Genomic DNA, 27,970 nt, shown 5'->3' on the forward strand with positions numbered 1-27,970 from the left:
TTGCCAGGGGTGGAGAATTTTCCCAGGACATGAGACTTTCAGTGCCAAATCGGGGAGGGTCAGTCACCTGGACACAGCAGTACGAGAGCATTCAACACCCCCCCAGGTGATCTAGTTGGCATCTAAAACAGAGAACTGCCTGGAAGCTGAGGTCCCATTTTTCTCTGTCAGGCCTAAGACGGATGACGCATCCCTTCTCTGCTCTGTGCCTAATTTTGCATTTTAATCTCTACTGCTAATCCAACAGGATGAAGCTTTATTTCCAACAGTGTTAAGTGGAAGTCTGCTGGCATGGTCTGAGATGAAGGTGGCTCCAAGGGAGGAATGACCGGCATGTAATCGCTCCAAATGGAGGTACATCCTCCCCAAAGTACTCTTCTTAATTCAAAATACGTAAGCATTTAGCAGGTACTTGGCAACATGGGCATGTGGACTTATCGCCTGTAAACTCCCAGCCTTCTGAGAGCTGACCATCCCATCAGAGATACCAATACAATCACCTATACCTGTTTCAAGGCTACCTAAGATGGCAAAAGGCCACGGGAGCTGGGAAGGGAGAACTGGGGTACCCCTGCTTACTGTATGCCAGTTACTTAATATTCATTATCTCACTTAACAGCCAACATTTCTTAAGCATTCACCATGTGACAGATCCAATTAATTTTTATAACAATTCAAGTATTATACCCATTCTATGAATGAGGAAAAGAGGCTTTGCAAAACCAACTACCTTGCTCAAGATGGCAAGTTAGTAATTGAAGAGTTTGAACCCAGAGAGTCTGGGTCTTATTTTTAAGCACCGAGCCTGGATCTCCTACCCTGTTGGTGTCCTGGGGTCTTCACACAACCAGGGTGCTGGACACTCCGTCAACAGCAGACAAAGCTACAGGCAAGGCACTGGGAGCCGGGGAGGGTGGCCGCGCGTGCCGGGAGCCTGGCAGAGAGAAGCAGGAGGTGGCGTCTCTGAGTCCCACACTGTGCAGTCCCAAGGCATGCAGTCAGGAATGTCCCACTGGAGGTGTGGGAACTCTGGGAATGCTGACGTTCCAAAGGAAACTGGCTCCACAGACGCCGCCCTTCTGGTCCCTTGCCGCCTTCGCTTCTGAAGAATGTATGGGAGAATGTGAAGCCAAATGCTTGACCTCTTCATCATCCCTCCAGAGCAGAAGATGAGCGTGTCATTGTTGTACAGTTTTTAGACTGCATGTAAATTCCTTTTTTAAAAAAAAATTTTTGTTTGAGAGAGACAGAGATAGCGACAGAGATAGCAAGAGGGGGGAGGAGAAGGAGAAGCAGGCTTCCCACTGAGCAGGGAGCCTGATACAGGGCTTGCTCCCAGGACCCTGGGATCATGACCTGAGCCGAAGGCAGACGCTTAACCGACTGAGCCACCCAGGCACCCCTGCATCTGTAAATTCTTGAAAGCATCTTTCTTATGCCCTGGAACATCTGAACAACTTGTGCTGAATACACAGGGTACTTGATATATGCAAATCAAACAAAAATATGTTGATTTGACATACAATGGCTGACTTTAATATGTTCATTGCTACAGCCAACTTAGAAGTTAGGTTTTCTGGGGGCCTGGATGGTTCAGTGGGTTAAGTGCCTGACTTTTGGTTTTGGCTCAGGTCATGATCTCAGGGTCGTGGCATAGAGCCCCATGTTGGGCTCTGTGCTCAGCATGGAGTCTGCTTGAGTTTCCTTCTCCCTCTTCCTCTGCTCCTCCCCACTACATTTGCGCTGTCTCTCTAAAATAAATTAATTTTTTAAAAAAGTTAGGTATTCTAGTATTATCAATGACTGAAAGCGTTCTTTTCAGTAAGAACAATCCACAAATCCAGTATTCTTAGTGGACACTGGACTATGCTAAGTATCCAGAGCCTGACGTTATAGAATTATTGTCCTCAGAAACATCTTTAATCTCTTCTTCTGTTACTTCATAGTTTGTGTAAAATGAACAGAATTTCAGGCACTTCGGCATGGAAAACACTAGTTACTATGTAAAAGCATTAAAATTAATCACCCTGCAATTACAATTAGGAAAACAGAAAGGTAGGAAGGATACTGTTTGAAAGAAAGAAAGAAAAGGTGCTAGGGGGAACCACCGATACCCTTCCTGCTCACTTCCACAGTTAATAATTCTTGGTTAATCCAGTCAGTTTTACCCCATGCCCCCAAAGAGGCTTTCATCTGGAACAGCGGGCTGCTTGGGGCCTTTCTGTGACTCTAGACTTCCAGCCAGCTCCTGGCACTGCCAGGTGTTAGAATCCATGAGGCTCTTCTTCAGTTATAGAAGATAGAACTGAGAGTTTTTTAATGGCAAAGAATGGCCTTCTCTACTGGCTTGTGCTCAGCTTTGTCTTACAATAGCCTTTATGCTTCTGGATGTAGAGAAGAAATTGACTCTGGGCTCTACCCATCTGATGTTTCTGCTCCTTTCCCTCCGTAGAGCCGAGAGGGAGAGCCTCCTTCACACGGACTGTAATTCCCCTCACGGTTTCTCCACCCTCTTCATTTCCAGGGCCCCTAGTCCCTCTTTCCTTTGTACTTGACATTTTCTAAAATTAGCTTTATCAACTCTTTCCAGTATTTTAACTCCCTTGAGCTGTTTGCACAACCTTTTCGCCTTGTAGGGACTGTTTACCCAGGCCGGCCTTTAAACAGGACAAAGTAGGAGAATTCAACCGGGAAGCTTCTATCCACACTGTTTGTTCTACTAAATTCAGAGACAACCTGGTTCCTGCCCCCAGTAACTTTCTAGAATGCTGTTGTGAAAGAAAATGGAGAAAACGAGCTTTTCCTTCACCAGTGATAGATCTTATTTGGGCCCAGAAAGTCTTGCTCCGTTCTGGAACTCCTAATGATGCAAACAAAAATATTTTTTGCCATGTACTTTGACAGCCCAATAATAGATTTCAAATTGAGAAACTCTAAAGGTGATATATAAATTTCTTTGCCAGATATAGGTATTGTATCATAATAAACATGTCTTTTTCCTTGTTTGTAATTTTTTTTTAAGCATTTGTAGTCAAGCACTTAGATCTTTTAACAGAATTTCCATCTTAAAAAAAAAAAGATTTTATTTATTTATTTGTCAAAGAGACAGAGAGAGAGAGAGAAAGAGAGAGACAGAGAGAGAGCACAAGCAGGGAAAGCAACAGGCAGAGAGAGCAGGGTCTCCACTGAGCAGGAGCCCGATGTGAGGCTCTAAGGGAATCATGACCTGAGCTAAAGGCGGTGCTTAACTGACTGAGCCACCCAGGTGTCCCTCTATTTTGATTCTTTAACATCCTGACCTTGCCCACCCCGGAGGGACTGCCCCTCCCAGGGCTAGCCAATTCCTACCTGTAGTAAACAACTCAACCTCCAGCTGTTTACTCTCCAGTCAATACAAACTAATCAACCTGGGGCCCACAGCCCCAACCACCTCCTTTAGGCATCTCACCCTTGGGGCTGCGGCTGCCCTCCCCTAATCACCCCAGGTCCAGGTACCACACAATTAAGCCAGCCCCTATTCCCCAGCGCCTCCTGAAATGATTCAAATTAGTCCATTCAATTCCAATCCTGCTTAGTTTGACTCACATTGTTCCTTCCCAGAGAAGCCACAATAAAAGCCTTTGGCCGCATATTCCCTGCTCCCTCTGCCTCTGACCAGCCCACCAGCCCTGGTGGCTCCCTGGATGCCCCCACACCCCCGCCACACTCCCCATGACATGTTGTGCCCCCTTCTCTTCAGATGTATGAGTGTAATAATCTATCTTTTCAATGGCAATTGTTTCCCTGATCCTTGGTCTTCACCATACATAAGTAACAATAAAACCTAGATTTAAAAAACTAGCGAAAGACCAGAGCCTGGCCTCTGCTTTGCTCATTATTCAAATAGACTTGGATGAAAGTTAGTTGCCCTGTCAGTTCTATTTAGCAAAACTGTCACTTTTAATGTTCCCAGAAAAAAGCATGATTTTAGTATAAAGCCCTGCATTGTACTGGAAAGTTTCAGTAGAGCCGGCGAGAAACAGCTGTGATGATGGCATCCAACATTAAGTGTTAAAAGGTGCTGGGATTTTTAAGGTTTCTGGGCTTCTAGAGCACAGATGGGGTCCAACTGTAAACATACCTTACGAAGCAAATACAAGGAACCCACCCCATTCACCTAAACAACTATGGTAAAGTTTTCTTAAATGTTCTGGATTTTAATATATACCATGAAAACTGCATCCGGGGAGATTCAGTATGAAAAGCAAAATCCTGGAGGCACTGGACTCTTACCTGCGCCTTCGTTCTGTCTCCATCTCTGGAGTCAAAGCTACAGTTTGTCTTGACTTGGCATGCCTAGCAGCAGACACACAAAAGCTGCTAAATACATATTTACCGATCCAAAGAACGTTTCTCATTATCTTTTTTTTAAAAAAGATTTTATGTATCTGACACAGAGAGACACAGCGAGAAAGGAAACACAAAGCAGGGGGAGTGGGAGAGAGAGAAGCAGGCCTCCCGGTGAGCAGGCAGCCGGATGCTGATGCGGGGCTGATCCACTATTCTGGGATCCTGACCTGAGCAGAAGGCAGATGCTTAAGGACTGAGCCGCCCAGGTGCCCCCTCATTATCTTTAAACAGTTGAGGTAAGATATCAAAGATCCTCACTTAAGGGGTTATGTAAATCAGTGGATCCACTCCCTTCTGCCCCCACTCAGAGAGAAACGTAGGTACTTGGTGAGGTTAGGGGACATTCTGGCATCTTCCAACCCTTACACCGAACTCCACCTGCCGGCTCACGGCCCAGCCCTTCGCCTGGCTGTGGCAGTGCGCTGTGACCCACGGCTCAGCCCTGCACGGGGACACTCACCAACGGCTCCAGCTCCTTGCGGTCGATGAGGTTCATCTCCGTGACGAAGTAGTAGAAGTGTTTGTAGCAGGTGTTGACGTGGGCCTCCGCACCCATCACGATGACGCGGTCGAAGTGGTGGATGTAGACGTGGACGAAGACGCGGAAAAGGCGGCACAGGATCTTCTTGCAGATCTGAAGGAAGTTCTTGGGGAAGGGAACACCTAAAGAAGTCAAAAGAGAGAGAACAAAGCCGTGACGGGAAAGCTCCGGAAACCCGGGAGCGCGGGCACGAGGCTGGAGAACGTCCTGCGTGGGAGCCTCCAGGCCAGCTCGCAGAGGCTGGGCTCCACGTGGGCAGCGGCAGCCAACGCTGCCTCAGACAGTGGCTAATGACCCCTTACGTTTAAATACCAGCAGTGACCCGGAAGAGACCCAAGCAATGAACGAAGAGGGCCTGGTTTGTTTCTTTGGGATAATCTATATCTGTATCTAGATCTATGCTTTTATTTACATACAAATATTGGATTTTATTTATATGTAAATATTAAATTTTTATTTTTACATAGAAATGTATATTCTCCCTTCTTCCCCCCCCCCCAACTTTATAGAGCACAAGAAGCTTCATTTTCCTCTTACATCTAATATAAGACAGCAGGTAGGAGGCGAGCAATGCTAGAGGGACACAGAGTAATAGAGGGCCACCGGGACTACAGCAAATTGGGAAGCACCTTCCTCTCAAAGGGAGCAGCCGTGGCAAAACTCCAGCCAATGGTGGCCTAATGGGGACAGAGGCCCAGGGCTCTTAGAACTTCTGATTTTCCAAGATAATTCAGGAATTTGGAGCACTATGAGAACTTGCTACATTTTTAAAAACATGAGCAATAAATCTCAAGTTTAAAAAAAAAAAATACCAGTGGTCAAAACAAGACATCTTTCTGGCTTAATGTGGCCTCCAGGCTACCCGTGTGCAAATTCTGATCCAAATTCTTCCCGAGATTCACTGTTGCTGAGGTGGGCAAATGCAACAATCTCCCTAGATAGCGGACATTGCACTTGTCACCACTTCGCACGTCTCCTTGAGGAAGGTCAGAGTGGGTTATGGACAGGAGGAGGCACCCTGATTTCCTCTCTGGTGACCACCACTGCCTGCTGGTCAGAACGACACAGCAGAATGCACAAGCCCACTTCCTTTCTCCGTCTCAAACACTGTTGAAACTCTTGTTATTTACACTGTCCTTAAGTGGTGACATGTTGTAAGTTAAACAGACTTTGAATTCCTGCTCTGCAATTTTTCCAGCTGTATGACCACGGGCCAGAGAGTTAACCTCTCGGAGCTTCAGCTCTTCCACATGTAAATAAAAATTCCAGCAGTTGTGAGGATTAGATACAGTGGTTGTGAGGATTAGACGTGGTGCCCATGCAACTCTGGTTTCTCTTCTATAAAAGAAGGATCATAATAAGGCCTTCCTTGCATGAGTAGGAGGGTGTTCACGTGAGTAAAATCAATAGTGCCTAGAAAGGAGGAAGAACTGACTAAATGGAAAGGACGCCCTTTCTCTCCCCACAGTAAGGTCTGGAGCATTCAGCTGTTGTTATAAGGAATACATCACTGTTACCAAGAAAAGGCAGACATGGCTACCAGCCTTTCCACAGAACTGCAGAGTGTGCTCAGGGTAGGCTCTGGTCACCGTCCATCCCTCCACAGGGTCCCAGTGGCAGCTGTCTGGTGAGATACTCTGTAATGGGATCACCTGGGACCCCACGGCGGCACGATGCGAGAGAGAGAACATGACTGGCAGCTGGCAGAGGCAAAGTCTGCCTCCCTGGGGCCCGGCACCAATACCCGCTTTTCTTCAAATACAAAGTGGGACCTATCAAATGAAACCCAGGGAGAGACTTGGGCACAGCTTGGCAGCTGTCTGGGCAACAGATGCTGGGACTTAGGGATGGAGGTGAGGTAAAGCTGGGGAGTGGGCAGCCCCTTGCAGAGAGCATGGGTGGTTTTCTATGCTGAGGAGGGGCCAGCAAAAAGCTGCCAGGCTGGGGAAGGGTCTGGAGTCTTCAGAGCAGCTCAAGTCCCAGAGGTGAAGGAATCCCCCGTGTGTTCCCATCAGAAGGGAACCCCTGTAACCCACACAGTGACAACACCAAGGGTTGACATCTGATTCCTTTACAACCTATCTGCAAAGGAGGCTTTACTACTCCTATGTCACAGATGACTAACACTGAAACTCTAAAGCACAGATTAACTTGCTTCAGGCTATTTAGCTAAAAAGTGGCAGGGCTGGGAATTGGACCAAGTCAGCCTGGTTCTAAACACCATAAGATCTGGTTATGTTTGGAGTATGTCACTCTTTCTCTGCCAAGGACAGAGACATAGCTTGATGGCTAAGTGTAACGAGGCATCCAAAAGTTACTCTTAGTAGTACAGAAATAGGATTTAAAACACAAAAAGTGGTGGGAAGTGAGCGAAGTTTGAAAAAAGTTTATATCCGCAACAGTCACAGATTCAAGGTGATAGGAGATCAGCTAAAACACTCTGCTGCCTTCAAGGAGAGATATGTTTCCTCTGTCCATGCCTTAGGACCTGAGACTAATAGAAAAAGCCAACATTTACTGAGCACTTACTGTGTTCCAGGGACTGAGCCAAAAGCTTTATGTGGATTAGCTGACTGAACTCTGAGAACAAGGCTTAAAGACAGGTACTATGACTGTTTCCATCTCAAAGACGGGAAAACAGACTTGGGAAAATTAAGTAGCTGCCCAAGGTCACCCAGCTGGCAAGTAGTAGAGGAGGGGTCTGGAGCGAGGTCTGTCCAACCCCAAAGCCCAGAACCACCTTGAAAACCCGAGATGTTGCCCAGGGGCTCGGCGCGCACCTCCAGCTCTGTGGCCCTTCCTTTCTGGGTGGCCCGACCCTCCTGTGGCAAGTTTACCTTTCACTCCCCCTGCCACAGTCCAGCAGAGGCTCACCGGCCGCCAGGCAACACGGGGAGTCTCAGCTGGGCCACTTCACCGGCTGGATCAGCCCCACCCCCACACACTGACCGCGGGTAAGGTGGTCTCGGATGCACTGAGCATGTTCATGACGACTGTGAGGTCCCTCTAGATGGTCCCCAGTTTGTATCTTTGCCCCATCCCTGCACTCTTGGCTCTGCCTTCCATCCCATACCTGGTGTCTGGCTTTGCCTTTGTCCTCCAACTTGGTTTGCCTCTTGGGTCTCCCTTTTGCGCTATGGCTAGAAATGGTCACTAGAGTAGCAGAGAGGAGTTGCTTTGAGATTCTGGAAGATTAAAGTCCTAGTCCTACAGTTTACTTGCCATACAGGCAGATTACCTCATCACTCTTCTGCCTTGTAAAATTGAGAAAAAACATTTGTTTTGTAGTGTCCTTAAACTAGTGTCTTACTGTAACAGGTACTTAGGGGGGAACTGTCAGACTAAATTGTACTTTTGTCATTTTTTCCCTGAACTCCCCTGGTTGATAAAACCCCAGGTGTAGCATCTCTTGACTGACTCTGGCTACAAGGTTGGCTCAGACTCTTCCACTATTCCCTCCCTTTCATGTAATTCATTCTTCAAAAGTGAACATTGCAAACGGTTCAAGTCAGGATGTGCTCAGGGAGCACCGGTCACCTCAAGCCAACTCTGGAAGCTGAGAAGTCCTGGGGTGGGAGCTCTAGGGAGCCCAGGAACCCTAGGGCTCTCTGCTGAACCAGACAGAAAATCCCAGTTCACAGAAAATGGGGTGAAGAAGAAGAATGCTTGGGGCACCTGGGCGGCTCAGTCGGTTGAGTGCCTGCCATGGGCTCAGGTCACGATCTCAGGTCCTGGGATGGGGCCCCATGTCCAGCTTCCTGCTCAGTGGGGAAGCTGCTTCTCCCTCCCTCTCTCTCTCTGTCTGCAGCTCCACCTGCTTGTGCTCTTTCTCCTTCTCAAACAAATAAATAAAATCTTAAAAAAAAAATAAGAAAGCTAAATGGCAGTTGGGAAATTTTTTCAATTATTATCTATGGTTCAGGGGCCTTTTCTATAGTTGGTAGAGTATTTAGCTCTTTTTTCCCCTTCTCTTCTGCCTTCCAGGTGTTCAGATTTGTGTGTGTGTGTCCCTATGTATGAATGTATATACAAGTGTGCGTGTGTGTATGTATATATGCATGTGTATATACCTGTGTGTTGTATGTGTGTGAATGTGTGTTTATGTGTGTGTACAGACATGTATGCCTATATCTGTGTAGCATGCATGTCTGTGTGTGTGTTTTAAATAAACCTTCAGAAGGTGAGGAGTGGAAGACATCACTCCTTTGGAGGTAAAGAACCGCTGTCCACCCCTTTGGTGGACTCTGGAACTATCTCACCCTGTGTAACACGCTCCGTGGCAGCGAGATAAGGCAAGACTTGATCCTGCTGATCCACTCCCTTCCTTGACAGGTCCCAGAGGGACCAGCTCAGGAAATCAGATCAGTCTGAGGGTTTTTGTCTCTGTTATGCTGCTAAGAAATATCCAATTTTTATTAAATAGCCACAGGAAAGGGAGCTCTGGGTGATGCCTGATTTGCAGTGTGTCCCAACAACACTCTGGGTATTATTGGCACAGTTTTATTTTTTGTTATAAGATTTATTTATTTAGAGAGAGATTGGGGGGGCGCAGAGAGAGAGAAACCCTCCAGCAGACTCCCCGCTGGGGAGTGGAGCCTGACGTGGGCCTCCATTCTAGGACCGAGATCCTTACCTGAACTGAACTCAAGAGTCGGACACTAGTAAACTAAGCTACCCAGGTGCCCGGCAGGTTTGTTTTGTTTGTTTTGTTTTTTTCAAGTACCTGAGGCTTAGCTCAAAGTATTTGCTCCTGGCCCCACAGCTAAAGGGTGGTAATGGTTTGGCTCTAAAACTCGGGTTTTTCTCTTCTACATCCTGTCACTATGGGCTCCAAGATGGTAGGGAACAGAGCAGCATTTCAGGACCTGCACTTAGCCCAGGACCTGGCTTATAGAAGGAGCTTGAAAAATGTGTGTTTGCTTGCTTTAAATGGCTAGAGTCCAGCAGCGGGAAGAATGACAGGCTAATGAATCACCACAAATAGATGCTGGGCTCGTTACAATGACGGCCCGCACCTTAGGGAGTCGTGCTCTGGTCGGGTCTGGGCAGAGGGCGGTCTACGTGGACACGTGGCCCCAATGACCCCGCTCAGGACTACATCCAACCTCCGGTCGCTCTGCCTCTCCTGCGTGTAGGAGATATTACGGATCCTCCACTTTAGTATTTCCCAAGGCATGTTTTTAAACTAATTTGGGAGAGCCTTGGCTAAAAAAAGAGAGGGACATGAGATCAAATGTATTTGCAAAAATGCTGCTTTCACAGAGGTTTATAGTGTATCTCTGCATAGGAAAGGACCTGAGAACTCCTGCAGCAAAAAGTCCTATTTTACTCTGAACCCCTCTTTTCCCTCATTATAGCTATTGGTTTAAAACACAGAGCCTGTAACAAAAGCCTGGCATTTGTTTCTATCTCATTCTACTTCTTCTACTCACAATGCAGTCATATGCAAATGGCTGGTTCCTCTAAGCCTCAGTTTCCCCATGTAGAAAGAAAGGAGGTTAATGTCATCTGTAGCTCGTGAGGTGGTTATGAGGATTAAATACACGTATAAAAGGCTTTGCCTAATGCCTTGCGGACACAAATGCCTTGCAGACTCTCTTAGGAACCGTTACTTTGAGTATCCCATGGACCCAGTGTTCTTCAGAAAATACTTTGGGATTAAATTCCTCCTGCATATTTACTTTTCAGGAGGGCACTTCAGGTATTAACACATCAATTCTGAATTTACAAAGAACTCAGAGGGGCTATGTTCTGCCTTACATTATTTTCTACAAGTTTCTCATACTTAACGTCTTGTATAATTGTTAAGTTCCCTGAACAAAGGGATTGTTTTTTACTTTGAGTCCGCCTTTAAAAGTACCTGGCACGGGGCTACATGGGGAACAGTCATCCATCAAAATCGAATCATAAAAGAGCAGGGATCTTATTTAGTCAAGATGGGAGTCTATCATCTCCTCTTTGGGGGAGGGAAAAAGCCGACAGCAGAAATGATAGCCTTTTGCCAGGATCTTGATACGTTCCTAGCAAGGGAGGCTCCATGCTGCTTTTGGTGAAAAGGAAGGCGAGCTCTGTGATAAGAACATTTTGATCTTACCTCGGGGGTGGGAAGAAAAAAACAAACAAACCTGAAACTCCTCTTTTCTTATCATTAAAACCTCCCTTCCTTGCCTTTCAATGTATTTTTTCAGGTGGTGATTGTTAATTTTCAGTTACTTTACTCAATTAGAAAGTTAATGGCAGACAATATTAACCAGTATTCCTAACTGAAGTAGGGTGTGCGTCTGAAGTGCTTGCAGTTAAACTTTGACTACTTATTGCGATGGAGACTTACCATGTGACTATAATCCCAGACCCAGATAGGTACTGATTGATACAGAAAACAACCTTTGATCAGAGAGTCTTTAAGTGATTTGCAGTCACGGACCCGGTCTCTCCGGTTTTCCCGCACCTCTGCCCCACCCCCAGCCCTGTCCCAGGACTCTCAGATTCAAGCTGGAAAATTTTAGTCTTTAAGAAGTTGTTCCAAAAGGAGATGTGTTCAGAAGAGTGTTCTACAAAAACGTGACAGACAGGCAGACGCATGCACACGCACACACGCACACACACCCCTCCCTGGATCTGGATGGTCTCAGATCATGTGATGGAGCTTGGTCTCTGCAAATGGCTCAGTAATGAAATGAAGTTGGTGAACCCAAAATAGGGCCGGGCTGAGCTCAGATGCCAGAGTGAGCTGAGGCAAAATGCCGGGGCAGAGGTCAGAATCCCAACCCCATCACTCATGTGCCGTTCCGGCAGAAATCAGACTCGAAGCAAGGCTGCAGTTTGCAGGACGTTCAGGCCAAGAAGGGGGCTGAGCCCGAGAGCGGGGATGAAAGCAGAGGGTGAGGTGAGCCTGTCTGGCTTGGACTCTCCTGAAGGCTGCCAGGCAGTCCCCAGCTCTGCCTCCACTGTTCAGGAAGACAGGGTGCTCGGCAGGGACCCAGCCTATGACAGAGCCCTGCAGAGTTTATGAATGTGCCTCACCACAACTTTCTGATCTCCAAGCCACATTCAGTACCACAGCTAAATCGAGCATGGAATATAATAATTTCTCTGGGGCCCCATGTGGATTTGTCTTTTATCTCTGACTTAGTAAATCTCCTTTCTCCAAAACAAAACTGAATAAAAAATCCCAGTGACTTCTGAGCTTCAGTCCGTTTTCTTTCTTCCTCCTCCCTCCTCTTCCCTCCCTTGCACCAAGCAGATGCCCCGTTCAATCCTTCCTCTGCAGACACACCTGGAAGAAAAGAAGCTGTCTAAATGGCTTACGTTTCCTTTTTCATCCTATCACAGATGCTGCAAAGGCAAAAGAGTCCCTCAGAGAATGCAGAAATGACCGGAAGGATGGGGCCACAGGCTGGAGACAAAGGTCCCAAACTCAAATAAGAATTGCGGATAGTTTCTGTGTTCGCTGAAATGCATTCCTGTCCTCATCACCTTCTTTCTTTTCTTTGGAAGAGAACGCCCAATGCTTGGGGATGAGACTGGTTCACGAATCACACCAGGCTGGACCTGCACCACGGAGGTGTAGAGAGGAAGGGCTAAGAGATGGTCTCCAGCGACACCGACAACTGCCCTCAAACATCCCAGGTCCCACAAGTAGTTGGCAGACGTTCCAGCCCGTCACTGACCTGGCTAATACCTCTATTTTCTTAGAAGCTCAGTCCACAGGCCGCCCTCATTTCTAGCCTCAGGTTATCTGACATCTGCTATCTGCTCCAGAAACTTCCTGAGCACAGATCCCAGAGGGCAATTCCACACTGCTCGGTGGAAATCCCTGACTGAAAGCCAGCCCCTCTTCTAGACTGTACCCTCCCTGAGGTCCTCCTGGCTGATCCTTAGTGCCCAGCGTGGAGCCTGGAGCAGGCTGGGCATGTAACCAACGCTTGCCACGTGCTGGATGGAGGCCTGACCTCTCAGGCCACATGCTGACCCTGAAATCAAAAGCTCAGAAAGGTAAAATCTTAAAAAAAAAAAAAAAAAAGGGCAGGGGGTGAGGCACCAGGGTAGCTCAGTGGGTTGGGCCTCTGCCTTCGGCTCAGGTCATGGTGTCAGGATCCTGGGATTGAGAGCTCAGGCTCTCTCTGCTGAGCGGGGAGCTGCTTCCTCCTCTCTGTCTGCCTCTCTGCCTACTTATGATCTCTGTCAAATAAATAAATAAAATCTTTAAAAAAAAAAAAAAGCTCAAAAAGGCAAGGGGAGGGCGCCTGAGTGGCTCAGTGGGTTAAGCCTCTGCCTTCGGCTCAGGTCATGATCCCAGGGTCCTGGGATCGAGCTCCGTATTGGGCTCTCTGCTCAGCGGGGAGCCTGCTTCCCCCTCTCTCTCCGCCTACTTATGATCTCTGTCAAATAAATAAAATCTTAAAAAAAAAAAAAAAGACAAGGAGACTGAATGTTGGGATTTCATCCCTTTATGATGAAAAGGGACCTGCATTCCCGTCTCTGATTCCAGAGCCTGTGCTCTTTCCACCGTTGTTAGATTACTCACAGGCTGTTCTCATGGCTCCTTCCATCTCTCTTCAATCCAACTAGCAGAATTGGGGAAGCAAAACTTGTTAAAAGACGAAGGTGGAAAAGGGAGGTTTGGCTCTCACTTCCCCCAAACACATGTGTCATCTGGGGTAAAGGACAGCCCCTAGGCGTCTGGCCCTCGTGTCCTCCTACGCGGGTTCCCACTCTAGCCGTGGAACGTCCATGCTGCTTGTTCTTGAGGAAGTTTGCTGACTTCTAAGAGGCTTGTTTCCTGATCCCAGGAACGGGGATAATGATACCAGGGCCTCTGTGAGATGGTGACTTGGATCAACACAAGCACAGAGCCCAGGCACCCGGGAGGCACTCGGGAAGTAACAGCCTACGTTACTGTGGTTAGGAAGTTCGGGCTCTTCCTGGTCAAAGCCAAGGGTGCGGGGAAGGGCAAAGGAAACAGGAAAAAGGAAGCGACCTTTTCTTCAAAAGGGCAGACTCTCCTGGAAAGTGGATTTGGGGAACATCCTGAGAGTTGTCTGAAGAGTTTCCACTGACAAGATAAAAACTCACGGTGTGCCCAGTCCTTTTGGGGGCTGTCTGACGGCACACGGAGTAACAACCAGAAATGCCCACATTTCTCCTTAAAACAGTCGCTCCTGTCTGGGGGCGTCTGTGCTGTCTTTTATGTCTTTGGAGGCCAGTAACTGAGGAGAGCACGTATGAAACTCGCCGTACAAGTCCTCAAATTCACTCATTCTCAATAGTTCATGAATAAAAACAACATCCCACACACGTGGGAAAAGAAAACAGACCTCCTCTGGCAGCGTGTCTGAGAACATACCATTTCCAAAACACTTGCAAAACAAAATGCAGTTGGATCACAAGGAAAACAAACAATGAAAGAAAAGAGTAACAGCTCTCTTTCTCAAATATACGCATCCTCCTCCTCTTCGCTTCCTCTGCTGCCCATCCCATGCACATTCTCCTGCCTCCTGCAAAATGCAGAGATCTATACATTTATCTAAAGAAGCCTCATGCTTTCGCTGGTGAAAAGTCCGCTGCGGAGGACTGACGGCTCTAAGCAGATGTTTTGTGTTATCTCAGAGCGTTCCTCAAGAAAGTGTCTGTTCCTCATGCCAAGGAAAACAATCTCCTGTAGCAAGACTTTGTTCCTCTGCCTAAAAAAAAAATAAATAAATAAAAAGTCCCCAAACAAGCTGACAGCTGCAAATGGTTAGAAATAAACTGGCTACTACTCTGTTCTCCCCCTCCCTCTGCCCTTCGCCAGCGGCCCCCCGTGTTGCCCTCTGACCTGCAGTCACAGTGGCGGGACTGAAGGAAGATGGACGAGCGTGTGATTATCCGTTCAAAACAGCTTGTTAATTCTTTCAGACGTGCCATTTGCTGGGCAGAGGAAGTGCTGTTTCAGCCACCCAGAGGAGCGGCTGTAGATACAACATGCCTGCCTGTCCCACTTCCCTGTCTCCCCAGTGTCACCTCCCTGCTGTGGAGACTGTTCCTCAGCTGTCCGTCCGTCTGTCCGCTGCCAGGCTGTCTGCCCTCACCCTCTGCAGGCAAGGCACGGAGGAGGGAGGAAACTGACAAAGACCCAGCAAAACCCCAGAAAGATACTCATTCACTCTGGACTGGTATTAAGAACTGTAAAACAAACAAACAAAACTGTAGCTAGTTCAGATGTGCTGAGTTTAATGAAAAGCACACGGGCCAAATGAGATGGGAGCGAGCCGAGCACACGATGTTAATTAATCAACTTTATTAGCACTGGAGATTTAGACAGAGGTACCTGCCCTTGGATCAGAGGCCCAGTCAGAGTCTGCAACTGACTCAGCCTCCTTGTCGTGGATGGTATGTTGTGAGTGTCTTCAGAAGTAGAAGTTTTCTCTAGTCACCGGCAGAAACTTTCTCCCACTATGGGAAGGGCAATTAATACCAAATCTTGTCTGAATAGTTTCTAGCCTGTAATTTTCTCTCCATCCCCATGGCTACTTCCTAGCTCAAGCCACCATCACCTCCTGCCTGGTATTGGAGCTTCCCCTGCTCCACTCTTGGATTTTTCCAGTCTCCCCCTGATAGACAGATGATCTTCCTAATATGCAAATGACCTTCCTAATATGGAAAGCTAACCAGCATATCCATCTTTCTGCATTAAACTCTAAAGCAACTTGCCATTGCTTGAAAGTAAAAACAGAGCTATTTGACACAGCAGGCAAGACTCGCTGTGGTTTCAACTCTGTACATCTCTCCGTCATCACCTCTGGAGCCCTCTAATTTACATATAATACTCCAGCCCTCTTGGGCTCCTTCTGGGAGACGCCACATACTAAGAGTTGGCAGCTGGAAACCCTCTTCCTCAGCTTCCCTTTTTAGTCTAACTTCCATTTGTTATTCAAGGCTCAACTATGTGGTCACTTCTTCTAGGATATCCTCCTCATCCACCTCACCCTGGTCAGGTCAGGCACATCAAGATACCCTATACCTGTCCCACGAGGATACTTATTACATTGTATTGTACTCTGTCCATTTTTTGGTCTCCCACTAGAATGAAAATTTTGTGGTATCAGGCAATGTCCTTTTACCTTTCTTGTTTACAGTCAGTCATCCCTGCCAACAAATGCATACCAGAACATGGTCCCAATGAGTCCCCGTAAAGTGAACACAGGAACACATGCCCATATAAAGTGGGGGTGGTGAAGACTGCCTGCTCGGGCTGCCTTTGCTTCCCATCTTCAAGCAGTGGCCAAGTCACAGCCTGAGAACTCTTGCTCTGTGGAAAGTTTCCCCAGGGAATTGCTACAGGCAATAATAATTTAAATTGAATAATTTAACCTTGTTTTGTCCAAAGCTATAAGGCTGTGGGGAAAGTTGATAACTTCAGGACGCCGGGGTGGCTCAGTCAGCTAAGCCTCTCTGCCTTTGACTCTGGTCATGATTCCAGGGTCCTGGGATGGAGCCCTGCATTAGGCTCCTTGTTCAGTGGGGAGTCTGTTTCTCCCTTTCCTCTGTCTCTTCCCTGGCTTGTGCGCGCTCTCTCACTCTCTCTCAAATAAATAAATAAATAAATAAATACAATCTTAAAAAAAAAAAAAAAGAAAGTTGATACTTTAATCTCTTCTTACCTGGCAGATTGCACAGAGAAATTAATTTTCTTATCAGGTTTTCACTCATAGTGAGAAAGCAGCACCTCCTCAAATTTACTGTATATTTGTACTGTAGTGTCAACTTTCATCTAAATGGAAAGGTGTCAGTTAGTTTTCCGATCTTAGCAAAGATGGAAATAAGCTAGGATTGGTTCCCAGATACTCCTGAGATACATGACGGAGGCAGGCAGGAGGGCGGGAGACGACAGCAAAGTAATGGATCCTTTTTGGAAAGGCCAGCAGATCCAGATAAAGGATGAACGGAATCCAATTTGAGGGGTGCTTTGCGGAGCCAAAAGGGAACAGTGACCAGGAGAAAATTAATCTGAGGCAGGGGGTGTAATGGTTGGGTGAACTTCCTTCCGGCAGAAAGAGTGTAAGAAAAGGCAACTTGCCAAAGAAGTTCAGAAAGACTCTGCATGCAAAGACCCACAGAGCCTGAAGCTGAGGGGAAAATGGCAGGTGGTGGATGTAGACGACCCTTTACCCCTCAGCTGAAGGGGTAAGGCAGGGACTGAGCAGTAAGTGGTGAGTCCTTGTATCTGCATGTAAGACCCCATGGGGGTAGAGGCGCCTGGGTGGCTCAGTGGGTTAAGTGTCTGACGTCAGCTCAGGTCATGATCTTGGAGTCCCCCACTGGGCTCTGCACTCAGCAAGAATTCTGCTTGTCCAGTTCCCTCTCCCCCCAGCTCGTGCTTTCCTTCTCTTCTCTCAGATAAACAAACAAATAAATAAATGAATAAATAAAATCTTTTTAAAAAGATCCAGTGAAGGTAAACTAGTGAGATAGGGATGAAACCAGAACCATAGCTCTAATATTTGATCTCTGGGATCAGAGTTCAGCTAAATTCAAAGGCTAAGCTGTTAATCTATAAATCACCTACTTGAATACAGTCTGAACTAGGAATCACAAAATCAAATGCCTTCAAGTTCAGAAAGAAACAAAAGTAACGTGGGCTTGGTGTTACACAGTAGGGAGCGATGCATATGGCGACAGCCCGACACCTGGAGAGTGCTTTCTGCAGGGAAGGTAAGAGCCCCTCTGCCTGGCTGATTGCTGTTGAGCAGGACTATGGGCCCAGGACTGCCAGACCTTCTAGCAGTCTAGAAGAGTCCAACTTGAAATCTGTTCATAGTTAAATGTTAACGGTGAATTAAAAAACATTAAAGATGTTCAACATGTTATTTATTAATGTAATTTATCTTCACATAGTTATCTCAGCTTAGAAAAGTCGACTTTCTGTAAGATGACAACTTAATTTTTAAAAGTTTACAGTAAAGGGACGCCTGGGTGGCTCAGTTGGTTAAGCGGCTGCCTTCGGCTCAGGTCATGAACCCAGCGTCCTGGGATCAAGTCCCACATCGGGCTCCTTGCTCCACGGGGAGCCTGCTTCTTCCTCTGACTCTGCCTGCCATTCTGTCTGCCTGTGTTCACTCTCGCTCTCTCTCTCTGACAAATAAATAAATAAAATCTTAAAAAAAAAAAAGTTTACAGTAAAAAATTTAAAGTGCTCTGGTCGCCAGTGAGTACACACAACACCAGACTATAGTTTCTAACACCACCATTCTGTAGTAAAAGGAATCGGGGCTGATCCTAGGGCTGGGACAGGACTATAAAAGATGGCCTGGCATTCCTGGTTGTGCCAGAAAGAAAGAATGTCTTGAATAAAATCACAACCTTGGAGGGATGTCCAAGGGACACTAGAGGCAACCTAAAAGAGCTCTTGAACCACCAAAGCTGGAATAGGAGCAACAAAATAAACGGAAGAATACTGGATTATAACCCAAAGTATAAAATAAATACCCATAAGTTCAGACTGATATAAATAAATGATTGAATAAATAAATGGAATATAGACAAATGTCTCATGCAGTGGAACTCCAAATAATTTATGTAGATACCTCCCCCACAGGAGGTAGAACCTGCTTTCCCACTGTTAACTGCGGGGGGGGGGGGGGGGGGTATGCTAGGTAACATTCTTCCAAACAGTGAGTACATGAAAAGGGAAGCAGAGAGAACAACTTCATGGAGATAACTGACAAGCACTACACTGGCCAGGAGATCAAGGTTAATGTCAGCAATGATAAGTCACTGGCATGGTGTATATCTTTGATATGATGTGATGAAAATGTCACTTGGCCTCTGCAGTCTTCCTCTCAAGAATACAGAACCCTTGCCTAATCATGAGAAGAACACCAGGCAAACCCAAACTGAGAGAGAGTCTACAAAATACTGGACAAATACTGCTCAAAATTGTCAAAGTCATCAAAAACAAGAAAAGTTTGAAAAAGCATCATAGCCCAGAGAAGCATAAAGAGATAATGATGGTTAAATGTTATGTGGTGTCCTGGATGGAATCCAGGAACAGAAAAAGGGCATCAGGGAAAAACTCATGACATCTGAACACTGTGTGAAGTTTAGCTGACGGCTGGTACTGATGTTAGTTCCTTAGTTGTGACCCATATATTATAGACATAAATATAAACGTAATGTAAGATGTTATTAACATGAGAAACTGTGTGAGGCATTTATGGGTACTCTGTACTATCCTTGCAATTTTTGGTTAAATCTAAAACTCTTCTAAGTAAAAATTTTATTTATGTAAAAAATACCACTCTATGGGCCAAAAATATTTGATTGGGCCCAGGAACCATGAGTTTTTACCCTTTGGTTCACGTATTGACATTTCTATATTTACTGATGAAACTCTGATCAGAACTGGCTATATAATCTGCAGAGCCCCTTGTTCAAAAATTATTAAGAATTTCAAGATGGTGATGGCAAAGTGTTAAACCAAGCACAGACTCTCCTGAGGGCAGGATCCACGTGACTGTACGTGACCCACACCCGGGAAGCAGGCATCTCTGATACACAGCATAGTCTCAACAGAGCTGCCCAGTTAGTAGTTCTCCTTGCCAGATAAAACTCCCACATACGCTCTTCATTTGTTCACTAACCAATTTACATAATTTATTTGTTTGGGGATGTGCAAAATACTGGAGATTCAGCAATGAGTAAGAGTTAAATTGGGCTGATAAATCTTAAGGTCACCTTATAGCTAAGTGCATTTGGGAACTGACACTAGACGCTCCCCAGGGCAGACACCCCTGAGATCGATCCATCCCCTCGTCCTGTAGATTTTCTCCTTTTCTCCCATGTCAACCGCAATTCTATGGACTACAAGGGAACTTCTGATGGAAGTGGATTTTCAAAATTCTAATACTAAAAATGCAAAGGCATTATGAGACTATTTTATAATATTTGCAATGATGTTTCCATGACTTTGGTTCCTAAGAGAAACTTACATCCCCCAAGCACCTAAAGGCACCATGTATTAACATGTCAATAGCACTGATGACTCAAAACAAACTGACAAACCCATGAGCTGTTTCCCCCACTTTGCAGATAAGAAAATGGGAAGCTAAGAGAGGTTGAGTCACTTGCCCAAGAGATAGAAATGATAGGTAGTAGACCTGAAGTTTCATCCCAGATCCATCCCACTCCAAAGCGCACACATGTCTCAAATAAAACACTTTCTACCTGCCGAAAACCAAGGCAGTTCCCTTAAAATTATTTTTTAAATTAACTTCATCTTCCAGAAAATGCCTCCTAATAGTTTTAAAAATCCTCAATTGAAAGAAATGACTTTGAGGCCATTAGCCAGTTTTAAGGTCTTTAAAAAAACACAACTTTTGAGGAGAAGAGTCTGAGAGTTCGGGAAGTTTTGTCTTTTGGAATTTGGTGGAGGCAGGTGGGAAGAGCAGTAAGAAGACAAAGGGACTCAAGCAATTGCCTCTTTGGGAGTTGAGAGTCTATAGCAGAGGTAAGATAGGGATGCTGCAGGCCAACACCAGCCACCAGGCATGTTTTCTTTGGACTACGCAGTATTTTTGAAATGCTGCCAACATTTAGAAATTAGGACCTATAATACAAAGATCAAGAATTCTGGTTTCTCTTGGAAAAACTCAGAAGACCTGGCACAACTGAACCGAAATTGCTTAAGGCAAAGCTAAGTGCTGTCTGCTTCCTGTAACTGGGAGATGCTGTATTCACCTGGGCAGTCCCATTCATTTCATTCATTTGTCCCAGCCTGGACACTTCAAAGAAAACATTGCACGTGGTTGCAAATTTGGCTGCAGTACATGGCAGGCACTTGTGGCTGTGTGCCCTTCTTTGGGAGAGGCCTCCTGCCCTGCGGGAGAAAGGACTCCTCCCACCAAGGGGCCGCTCCAGAGTGGTGCCCACTGGACTACCACCTGCTCCTCTAACCTGGGCCACCAGTCCCAGCTGCTGAGGAAGCAGGTGGTTTTGTTTTGTATGGCCAGGGGAGGCTTGGTTTCATAGAAAACATCTACTAGCTAGCTATACTGGAAATCATTATCCTAGTGGTACTGTCCCCGAGTAGGTAGTATTTTCAGATTCCTTCTTACCAAGCCTCTCTGTAGTGAACCGTCCTCTTTCTAGAGCTCCATTCGACATATGTGTGCAGAGGGCATCATATGCTCGTTTTCTGAAGGCAACTCCAGGAGGAGCATCAAGAGAGAGACTCTTGGGTTAATGAAGGCAATGGGCTTGGTGTTTTGCAACACAGGAGTTTCCTCCCTGTCTTTTCTTTGTTAACATTAAGATCCATGGTCCTATAAATTACACAGACTTGATTTTCCCACTGCCTGCATATTTGCATGGTATACACAGACATTGCTAAACCCCCTTCTTGGCACATTTGGTCTATTCTATATTGTAACCACGGTGATGCTTTGGCGATGTTACACAGAAGCACTGTTAGCCAGCCTACTCACTGGAGAGGACCAAAGTCCTACGCCCACACTGCCCCCATGCACCTTGAGGGGATCCCAGGAGTCCCAGATGGGCCACCTTGCAAGGCACATGTCCCCTTGCCCAGGACGACCTCTCCTCTAAGTTCTGATGAAGTTCTCACTCTTGTGGGCTGAAATATTAGTACCCTTTGAATGGTAATTAGCAATTTTAAATGATTTCTAGTTTTGTGAAAAACCTTTTGACTTATAAACCTATGTTTGATTTATCAGACAGGTATTTGGGAATGTATATTTATAAAAGCAGACTGCTGCCTAAATTCTTTTGGTCTAATCATAAAAGTAGTAATGTTTAAAAATTAGAAAACGCTGTCAAGTTTAAATATTATCATCACCCATAATCCCACCAAAGAATAACCACTGATAATATTTTGGCATGTTACCTTCAGGCCTTTTTTCTTTGCATATGTATATGTACATTTATGTGTATGTGTGTAACCATGTACGTATGCATATGGTATACTGCTTTTTAGTATATATGCTGCTGAAGTGAGCACAGTATATTGTTTTTTAAAAATAAGATCCAAATCACATAATACATTGTATCCTTTTTACACTTAACATTATATCATGAGTACATATCATTATATCATGAATACATATTAAACATTCTTTGAACAATGAATCATCACAGATTCAACAATTATGAGGACAAAATAACGTCTGGGTAACTCTCCTTGAGTATATCTTTAGCAATTAGTATCTGACAATTTTCCCTGGTTAGATTCTTAGGAATGGGTTGAATCCCATAGTTCATATATATATTTAGTTTACATATATATATATTTTAAAGATTTTATTCATTTATTTGAGAGAGACAGAGTGAGAGAGAAGACAAGCAGGGGGAGCGACAGAAGGAGCAGCAGAGGGAGAGGGAGAAGCGGTGCTCCATCCCAGGACCCCAGGACCACGACTTGAGCTGAAGGCAGACACACAACCAACTGAGCCACCCAGATGCCCCTCCCATAATTTATATGAATAGTTCACACACATTTTGCACTTGACTCCAGAGCAGATTCACTTGTTTTATAGGGAATATTAGCTTTTCCGTAAATCTTGAAATAAAATTAATGGGCTCTATTCATCTGCGATATTGGTATTCCCTGGCATACCAGTGAATTCCTCCAATGTGAAGACCTCAGCTGGAGAAACCCTGAGGTAGGACTGAAGCACTAAAGCCGAGACGGCAATTAATAGTCTTCCTTTGAGTATAGCCATAGCTCTCTCAACCCTGGCTACACATTAGAATTACCTGGGAGCATGTTACTACAAGACAAAAATAAACCAAAACCAACCAAACAAAAAACCTTATTAGAAATGCAAATTCCTGGACCCCAACCCACAGGCACCATACTGACTCCCTGGGACGAGGGTCCAGCAATCAGTGCATTTGAAGATGCACTCCAGATAATCATGATCCATGTTGAAGTTTTAAGAGTATTTCTTATACATATTCCTGGCCTAGGCATACAGCCTGCTTCCCCCAGCAGGGAACCTTACTGAAGAGTCACAGTATCTGGTGTCAGACAGACCTGAATTCAAGTCTCTTATCTGCCACTGACTCGCCACATGCTCCTGGGCAAGTAAGTGAATCAGCTCCTCGAAGGCTCAGTTTCACCATGCAGAACATGGGGATAATATCAACCATACACATGCCTCATTGGGTTATTATGAGAATTAAATGGAAAAAAATAATGAAAGGTGTTTTGCAAAATGGGTAGAGCTTGATAAATACTTGCTAATACCATTACCCATCAGAGATACCATTACTAGTGGTCAGGCGGCCAGGAAGAAAGCTTTGGAGGTGGAGGAAGCCAAGGGATCTGGTGGTTGGAACATCCAAAACAGATGTTTGTTCCCGGACTCTTCTCTAGTACAGGCTTGGATTTAGATTACACCTGCCGCTGGTATGAACAGATGAGTCTCCCAGGATGAGACAATAAATCATTCTCCCAGGAGCTGTCTTCAAACTGTAGAAGTACTGAAAATGTATGGCTCGAGGTATAGGCCTGGTCATCTGGATGTGAGAACTGCCAGGGGTAAGAGGAGGGGGAGAAGGAGCCGGATGCCACTATTACCTAGACCAATGCTTGTAAACGGGGGCCAGCAGAAGCATGTGGAGGGCTCATTAAAACACAGATTGCTGTGGGGGGTGCTTGGCTGATTCAGTTGGTTAAGCATCTGCCTTTGGCTTAGATTATGATCTCAGGATCCCAGGATCGAGCCCCATGTTGAGCTCCCTGCTCAGTGGGGAGTCTGCTTCTCTTTCTCCCTCTGCCCCGCCCCCCACCTCCCACTTCTGCAGGCTCTCACTCTCTCTCAAATAAATAAAATCTTTAAAAAAATAAATAAAACAAAAATAAATAAAAATGATGGTTGGGCTGCACCCTGGTGTCTGCATGTTTGGGATGGGGTGCGGGTTTTGCACTTCTATCAGATTCCCAGATGATGTTCACACAGCTGGTCAAACCACACTTCCTGTACTAAATTGAAACTTCATGAAACTGAAAGGCAACACTGAACTGTGATCTATAAAAGCTTAAGAAAGGAAAAAATGTTTTCTAAGACATTTGCATTTCCTCTGTAAAATTCAAATGCCTTCTGAGGTGCTATTCAGATTTGCCTCAGGACAGGACTGGCCAACTTGACAGACAGTCTGATGGTCACGATTTCATTTGAACCCCAGGTCCGGTGCAGGGTATTGGTGAGGCAGAGTGATGGGTGCAGTGGCGGGGTGGGATTCCAATCCTTCCCAGTTGAATCTCCTCCATCCAAGAAGCCAAGCCATACCCATCTCTTAGTGAGGACTAAGTGTTTGTATATACAATGTCATCAATCCCTTCCCCAATCCTACGATGTAGGTATTACTTGTATCCCAATTTAGAGATGAAGGAGGTAAGCTCAAAGAGGTTAAACAAGTGTTCTGAACACACATGGCTAGAACAAGGATCTTCAGAAATCAGACTTCAAAATCTTTGTCTTTCTTTTTCTGACCCACACAGTGGGTGGAGGAGTCCAGCTTGTAGACTGAAAGCCACGTGCATGGCTGAGAACACAGAAGGCATTGTTGGCATATGGTCACCCTGCGTTGGAGCCAGGGTGGGGCGGGGTTAGTGGGATGGACTCTGCATCTGGGGGTAGGTAAAAGAGGCATGGGTCTTATTCCTCCTAGCCGGCCCTCTAGCAAGCTCTGGTCCCACCGTCTGGACCAACTATAAAGGAGAGAGTGTTGGCCTCACTCCATCAATTCCTTGATAACTACCCTCAAGGATGTGGCCAGGATGATGACAACCATCTCCAGTCCCAGCCCCAGCCCCAGCCCCAGCGGGACACAGTCAGGGTTTAGACCCAGAAGCATTAGAACTGGAGGTCAGCCCAGCTGAATAACTATGGGGATGAGGGCTGGGGATTTCTGTGGCTGTCTATTCATGCCTCTGGTTCACTCTTTGGCCTTCTGGTCTGACCACCCAGCACCTGCCAGCTCTGCTTTGTTCCCTGACCCCACACCTGGGGGACTATAGCATCATAGAGTGTAACAGGTGAGTGAGGTGATAAGAGAAATGGAGGTCTTATCACACAGGAAGGCCAAGAGAAGACTGGACAGATACTGTTCAAACACTGAAAGGCTGTCATTTGGAAGACAGAAAGGGAAAAGAAAACAGCAAGTCATTTGCCCAGGGCCATAAAGCTGACAGGCACTAGAGTAGAGTTCAAGCCTATTTCTTTCTGACTTCCAAGTCTGTTCTCTTTCCACTACTCTCTTCTGCCTCCTTAAGGCCAGAGGCAGTCCCTTCCTTCTTTAGGTCAATGCAAAGACAAACTTGTGTTTTATCCGAAGTGTCAGCAAGTGGGACGCACTGCTTCAGGTGATGGGGAGCTTCCCCTGCAGGAGATGTTCAAATGGAGGGTTACTGCTAGTGTTATTGGTGAGGGAACCCAGGCAAGAGAGGGTAGTTCCCAGCACTGGCTACACGTGACATTTGTCAACAGGGCGGATTACTAGCCGGGCTTCTAATCTGCCCTGAAAACAGATAATTTTTCAAAGCACCTTCAAGGATTCTAAGGCAGCCTTTGGGAACTGTTTGGGTCTCCTTCACCTCCGAGATCCTATGACTGTAGAGATTCTGGTGTAAGAGGCCAGATGTTAACAGCAACAACAATACTAGTGAACTGCTGAGTGTTACTCGGGCCAGGACCGGTGCCTGATGTCACGCAGCCCCCGCCACCGCCCCACTGGGCAGACACGATCGTCATCCCCATTTCACAGATGAGGAACGGGGCAGAGACGGATGAACTTCTCTGTCCAAAGTCATACCACCAGGAGCTGGAGGAGCCAGGCTAGGAGTCCAAGCAGGGCTGGCTCTAGATCTTTACTTCTAATGGTAGGAGAAAGCACCAAAAGTGACCCTCTCCAAAGCCATTCAGCCCAGGGCGGGTTCTGAATGAAACCTACCAGCAGTTAATTACCCAAATATCAAACACTGCAGTACAAGAAACATCAGGAGTGAAACAGACACAGACCTGGAAATGACCGTAAGAACTAAGCTGCAAAGCTCCGTAGACACTTCTTTAGTTTAAATGTACTATATTGGGTTTTTAAAATTTAAACTTTTCAACACAGTGCAAAGAGTATCCAAGTCATTTCCTACAGCCGTTTCTTCGCTTCAAAACAAAACAAACCCTGCTCCTTAAAAATGGTTTTATTCTGTCATGGAATGTTCAAACACAATGGCATACATATATTGACACAATGGTTAAAACATTAACCCCAGTGAAACTCCTGGTGTGGTAATTCAACAGAACCTGCCCCTGCCTTTCTGGGAAGAGCTGGGTCACCCCCTGCTTGCAGGATGTGTTCAAATCCTTGCACCGCCCCCCCTCCCCCCCTATCTAGGGGCCATCACCAGGACTGAACCTTCAGTACAGAGCCTTTCTTAACCAAATAGTGTTCTTCTTTCCTCTTTTATGCCAATCTCAAGGCTCAAGAGAACAGAATGGAGAAAGAGATGGGGGTTCTGTACAGTCTCAGTGCTGAGCTCACTGGGGGACTTTCCAGGCAAAAGGCTATTAAACTAATCCTCTCATTAAAGTTGATTCTGGTGTAGATGGCAAGATAGGAGCTGGTTCCTCTTCTAACTGCCACTCCCTCTTCCCTCGGCATTGGCAAATCACCCTTTTTCTTGCTTCCAGCCTAGGGCTCTTAAACTATTCTTGCTATAAACGATTCTTGCTATTTAATAATCCTCTCTTTCTCTCTCTAAGTTGCTAACCCCTTGTGAGATTGGTTGAAACTCACAAGAGAGAGTTGGAACAGCCTGAACAGGATCGAGCAATCAGAGATGTCTGGACTTTTTCCTGCTGCCTGGGAAAGTTCAGTTGAGGCTGTGGGGGTGGGAAGAGGTATAGCCAATGTCACACAAAATTATCCGGGAAATACCAATTCACACCACCTCTCACCAGACTAAGATCTGGGTCCAGGTGACCTCTGGAGGAACTTGATCAAGCTCTGTAGGGTTTCAGGCTCCTCGGCAAACAGGAGGTGTATCTGGAACTCTTCACCACCGGCCTGAGGGGTTTCCAAGCTGGCGGGAGGTCTCTTCGGCCTCCTTATCCCTTTTGACATTCACGTTCTATGCAGAATTTCACTTGACAAAATTAAAGTTTGAAAATTCCTGGCCTAGGTGTTTTCTAAGTTTCCTTCCAGACCTAACAATCTATGGTTCTGTGAGGCAATCGTCCACAGAAACAGACAGTTGTCTCCCTCTGGGTACTGCCCCCTCAACCATGCTGATCCGGAAGTTGCTGGAGGGTTCACACCTCTTCCTTGGAGTCAGGACTACAAATCTGTCTCTGCCAAATGACTGAGAAGCTGCCTCCATCTTCTGCACATCCTCAGATCAGACGGGGCCCTTGGTGTCCCTGGAATTCTGCCAAAGGCTTATGCAAACCAAGCCAGCTGCGGACAGCAGGGGTCAGGGAGGAAAGGCCACGGCAGGCATCACACCCAGGCTGGGCCCCTCATGGTACTGCCTGGTTTGTGATGGAATTAAAGACAGTTTCCTTTTATGTGTTGCTTTGGGAGTTCTAAGTCCATGAGAAGGTAATATTAAATTGGCAAGGCGTAGACATAACCTGATGGGAGTGGATGTTCTCAATCTGGAGCCTTGGTGTCCAAAAGCACTGGATTCATAATTCTGACTTCCCTTCATTCTAGCTTATTTCACGTTTCTGGGCCTCAGCCCCTTCAGAGGTCAAACAGGTGATGAAGTGATATCGTGTGTGTTGATCGCACGGCACAGGGCCTGACGCTGCAAATATAATTATCTTTTCTTGCAGCCACTTTGCACTAAGTGAACACCTGGATTGCCTTAAAATGTGAGGAGTCATAAAAGGGGCCAAAAAAGTGAAGGGGCTCAAAGTTACCCAGCTGTGTGGATACCCACTGCTTTAGATATGAAATCCATTCTCCTCTACAAGGGTTTCTCTGCCTGAATTCCCAGGCTCCCCATAACACAGCAAGCAGATTCAAGTGTTCCTAGTT

The 27,970-nt window shown here is 46.1% G+C and overlaps 1 protein-coding gene across 2 annotated transcripts in view; it reads right to left on the bottom strand.

Moving 5' to 3' along the window:
- Window positions 1-27,970, bottom strand: part of MOB3B (MOB kinase activator 3B) — a 201,353-nt gene that overhangs the window by 30,239 nt on the left and 143,144 nt on the right. Inside the window, exons 3-4 of one of the 2 annotated variants that reach the window (XM_082694541.1) lie at window positions 4,850-5,052; window positions 850-934 (exon numbers count right to left, since the gene is read on the bottom strand). In XM_082694541.1, the coding sequence (XP_082550667.1) occupies window positions 884-934; window positions 4,850-5,052 (254 nt within the window). In that variant the 3' untranslated portion in view covers window positions 850-883. Of the gene's footprint in view, window positions 1-849; window positions 935-4,849; window positions 5,053-27,970 lie in introns of those variants that run through there. The other variant, XM_082694542.1, reaches the window with a different exon arrangement.

Source organism: Mustela nivalis, assembly GCF_964662115.1.
Source record: "Mustela nivalis genome assembly, chromosome: 13".
Classification (NCBI taxonomy): Eukaryota; Metazoa; Chordata; class Mammalia; order Carnivora; family Mustelidae; genus Mustela; species Mustela nivalis.